At 34.0% G+C, this 4582-nt stretch overlaps 1 protein-coding gene across 1 annotated transcript; it reads right to left on the bottom strand.

The window, feature by feature from the left end:
• Positions 1 to 670: 670 nt before the first annotated feature.
• On the bottom strand, positions 671 to 4145 carry LOC112018549 (homocysteine S-methyltransferase 1). The gene is made up of 7 exons (XM_024051080.2): positions 3869 to 4145; positions 3710 to 3766; positions 2770 to 2975; positions 2517 to 2646; positions 1416 to 1619; positions 1253 to 1324; positions 671 to 1056 (listed from the first exon to the last, which is right to left on the bottom strand). Exons 1-7 carry the CDS (start codon positions 4031 to 4033, stop codon positions 913 to 915), a joined length of 978 nt encoding a protein of 325 aa, XP_023906848.1. The 5' UTR covers positions 4034 to 4145; the 3' UTR covers positions 671 to 912.
• Positions 4146 to 4582: the final 437 nt, after the last annotated feature.

Here is a 4582-nt window from a genome sequence, read left to right as displayed (position 1 = left end):
GTTTGCGACTAGTTCTATTAAAAGTAGAAACATTGCATTAGTTTTTCTAATAAAAAAAGAAGCTTTGCATTAAAAAGTGTGTTAAAACTCTTTTTTTTTTTTTTTTTTTTCCTTGTGTTCTACTTTATGTTCCATAAATTGTGGTATGTTGAATCTCTATTGTTTTTTTTTTTTTTTTTTTTTCCTTGTGTTCTACTTTATGTTCCATAAATTGTGGTATGTTGAATCTCTATTGTTTTTTTATTTTTTATATTTTTTAAACTATAATTTTTTATTTTTGAGTGAAGAACCTTAGATGAAAAATTATAATTAGTAGAGTACAAAGTAAAACACAAATAGTGAACAAATAATTTGTATTTTACTTTCTAAAATATATAAAGTACAAGCACTAGTTATTTTTTATCAATCTTTGATATGACCTAACTCAATCGTTATAACCCCTTCAGGACTCTTCCTCAAGTTCTGAGATTAATGAAACAGTAATTCACGTGAACCTGTTCTTTAAATAATGGAATTATTTTGCCGTTTTAAATGTGCACCAGAAAACTATAGTCACGGTAATCGATGAGATCTTATATTTCATCTTTTAATATGATGAAGCCCAGTAAATATTTAATATTGACCACACTGAATGACCACACTAGTTTTTCGTCGTCATTTAAGTACAAAATTTGCTCTAGAAACGAAATATATTTTCCTTTGTAGTTCATTTCGCAAATAGGAATGGGATGCATAATCTCTAAGATTAAAAACTGATGATATTCTTGATCTTCTCTCTCTCTCTCTCTCTCTCCATTCTTTTAATTAGTAAAAATATGAGGTAAAACAAATTCAATGGAAACAACTCAGAAAAGTAAAGCCACTTGGTGGAAGTTGAAAGAATGAAATCAACTGCCTAGCTATCTCCTTTGCTTAGGAACTTTCTTTCAAAACCTTTGAAATGGCTAGAATGGTGGAAGGTGTTGTCCGACAACAGCCTCCAACGAGTCTAGCTCCTGAGTTGCGCCATCTTGTTGCAAAAACTTCAAATTTGTCATCACCAAAACATTTTGATGGCTGTCAACCAAACCACAGAAATAAATTAAATAATAGAAGCAACTTCAGAATGCGTACATGTATGTTTGTGTGTGAGAGAGAGGGGAAGGTATCCGGTGAATCAAGCATATGTCACACCCCTATGTGAGAGTGGTGCTACTTATGCCCAATACATATGATCCTTTTTCGTTAGAGATTCAAAACAACCCTTACTCACCAGCCATCTCTTAGCTCTGCCATCCCATACCTCACCACTATTAGGGTATACAATTATTGCCTTCTTGGTTAACTGGAGAGAATTTTGTCATTCAATTACTGAGAGTATAAAATCAAATTCTTTCTGTTTCGGCAAATCAATTGGCATAAATTGTAGGAATTACCTCCTTAAATTTGTGGATAAGGGTTTCAATAAAATGGGGAGGTGCACAGTTTATTCCAACTGCATGCACCTTGTTGCTCTTATTTATTATATCCAGGCACTCCTTAAAACTCTCTCCTGATGGGGCATTCTCACCATCTACAGAGCTAAAACAGATCCAAGATGGAACTTCGATGTTCTCTTCTTCAAGCAACTCAACACAGGCCTGCAAATTGTATTTCAATAATGCAGAAGCTGTCAAGTGAAAACACAAAGGTAAAAAAAAATGCAGAAAAATAAAAAAGAAAGTTCCAATTTTCATGGTTTACAAAATAAATAGGAATCAACATAGAAGTTTCAGTGTGACGTCACCTTTAAGTGCTACTAAAAGAGTACATGTAGAATTTCATTTCCAGATATACATAAACGACATAATTGGTCAGTACACAATAACAAATTCAAGCTGGAATGAATGTTCACTTGAAGAATTTAACATAAAATTTTTATATTGGTTTCCTGCTCTAGGCTCTGTAGCTTTGAAATTATGAAAATATTAGTGCTGGTCAAATGATACGGTACAAACTGGAAAGGTAATTGGTATTTGAAATTTCTGACTACTGAGATAGGATCAATAATGATTTATCAACATCCTCACACAGGCCATAATCTGTCTATCATTTGTTTTAAGAACATAAAATTGTCAATCATTATGTAATATTATGCTATAATGATTTTAGTGAATCACATTGAAATATTAGATAAATCATACAAATACATTTTCAGTTTTTAACCTGTAGGTCCAATAAGCAAAGGCAACAAGTGAATCACATATTCTCACCAGTAAAAAGAATACATCAAGAAATTAAATGCCTGAGATTAGGCCTGAATAATTCATTCAAATAAAAGTTTCTGGCTTACGAAATTTGTCAGTATCACTTGCAATTCACAAAGCAAAGTCATAGTTATTTTCTTGTGATTAATGTACAGAGAGAACTGACACCATTACAGTCAGATTTTGATATTGCTCAAAGGCAATTCAAATTTTCTTATTGTTCCATGGAATTATTAGCTCAACTAAAAGCAACTATCATTCCACAAAAGCATATTTGGGTGAGGAACAGACCTGAGCTTCAATTTTATTGGGAATGGTCTCAAAGGCAAGTAAATCTGGACCTGCTTCCACTAATACTTGCAATCTGCGCCGGTGGAAATCCTTCAGCTTATCCAAATTCAAATCCAGGCCATAACACCCACTGCAAGCAAATGACATTAACACATCTAAGAATAAGATAATACTTAATATATAGAATATAACTATGTGAATACAACAATGGAGATAACTAATTGTCAACTCTGTTTATAGTGTTGAAAGGCACCTGTACTCTGAACCATCAGCAAGATAAGCTCCATAGCTTCCAATGGAGGCTGCAACCAAAGCCCTGTTATAGCAATGTCCAGGAGTCCTTTCCAATGAATTCCAAAAACTATCCCGAGCTTCAACAGCCAACTTGACACTCTTCTCTAATAATGACTCCCCTTCTTCGATCGAAAGTCCTCTGGACAGAAATCCGGGCAGGGTGGCCTATGAATATAATAAAGAAGTATGGTAAAAAGGAGTTACAATGACTACAGAGAATAGGAGGTTATAAGGAAATCTAGCATCCAAAAGCAAATGCACTCCTGCACAATCTTTGGAGGCAGAAACAATGAAGAGATAATCTTCACCAAAATAAAAAATTAACAAGCTTACTTACCAAAACATCATTCTAGCCTGATATATCAACAAATTGGATGGAAATTAGAATATCACTGTTAGTGCCGAATGGTGTCAAAATAAATAATGGAAAAGGTACATTTATTTATTTAATTATTTGTTTATTTTTCACTGAAAAGTGATAAGGAGGTTGCATTGGCACCTAACAGGCTAACAGCTCAACTCCATCACACTGCCCTGTTGTTAAATATGTTGTATACACTTACCCAGCACAATACTTTTATTAGCACATCCATTCCAGAATCCAGAATCGCTTTGAAAGCCCAAAAGTCCAACTACTAATTGTGATTCACACACAATATCCCTATTTGCTTCAATATTATTAGCCAATATTTAAATGGGACATTGCATACTTCTATACAACATTGATTGAAAATCTTTTTGAGACCACAATCAAATAACTTTATTTTTTATGACACAGGAACAAAATGATAAACAAAGATCAACCAAATAAAACTATCTTCTCAAAAAAAGAAATAGAAAAAAGAAAAAAAAAAGACTAAAGGTAATGCGATGTATGAAGGAAGAAAAGAAACACAAACCTGGTAAGATGAAGTGACCAAAATATCAGCACCAGCCTCCAAGTATTCCAAGTGGACCTATACACATTTCAACAACCACAAACTCGTTAAAGTTTCAATTTATTATTATTATTATTTTTTTTTAAACGAAGGATGCCTATTGCATACAGAGAGAGCTACCTGCTTGATAAGAAGAGGGTCTTTGATGAGACAGAGGGCACTCCAAAGAGGGTCATTGATGACAGCACCATGTCTCTCAAGCTGTGTAGAGAATCCTCCATCAACCACAGCACAACCTCCTGCCTTCTCTATCAAATCTTCCAATGAAGACTTATCCTTCCCCATCTCTCTCTCCCTCTCTCTCTAAAGGTTTTTTATTTTTTAATTTGTTATTTTTGAAGAAGCAGCAGTGCACGTTGAGAGAAGGCTTTAATGGCGCCGGTGACAAAGAGGTTGTTGGGTGTTGGACTTTGGAGGATCTTATGTAATTTTTGTGAATGAATGAGGACAAATTACCAGTCAGGTTCTTTTTAACTCGTTCAAACCTCTAAGACTAAAACTCCATTGGTTTGGTCAGTTTGTTGGTCCTACTGGCCTCGGTTGGTAAGAAGTTTACTTTTTTTTTTTTTTTTAATCACTGAAAAAAAAAATGGAATTGAAGAATTTCTTTGAAAACAAGGAAAAAGAGAATGGATTTGAGGAACTTAAAGGTAGATTCTCGGCCCAAAAGTAAGTTCATGAGCTGGTCCCAACTAAGCTGAGCCCACCCAAATGACCAGGTGTTAGAGCATTGCGTCAAGCAAAATAGAAAAATGTCCTTACACATTTAACCCCTAAAATCACTCACTTAAGCTAAGGTAAAAATATGTAAATTTATAAAATTGCTACAATAAT

The sequence above is a fragment of the Quercus suber genome, unplaced genomic scaffold, assembly GCF_002906115.3.
Source record: "Quercus suber isolate HL8 unplaced genomic scaffold, Cork oak 2.0 scaffold_2, whole genome shotgun sequence".
Classification (NCBI taxonomy): Eukaryota; Viridiplantae; Streptophyta; class Magnoliopsida; order Fagales; family Fagaceae; genus Quercus; species Quercus suber.
This window is presented reverse-complemented; position numbering and strand designations above follow the sequence as displayed.

What these genes read in the sequence shown, in the direction of transcription:
- LOC112018549 (XM_024051080.2), bottom strand. Translation starts at nt 4,033, where the DNA reads ATGGGGAAGGATAAGTCTTCATTGGAAGATTTGATAGAGAAGGCAGGA. An exon ending in ACCCTCTTCTTATCAAGCAG is followed by an intron (nt 3,767 to 3,868) that starts GTAGCTCTCTCT and finishes AAATGTGTATAG; the next exon opens with GTCCACTTGGAATACTTGGA. An exon ending in GCAGAGCTAAGAGATGGCTG is followed by an intron (nt 1,057 to 1,252) that starts GTGAGTAAGGGT and finishes TTTGGTTGACAG; the next exon opens with CCATCAAAATGTTTTGGTGA.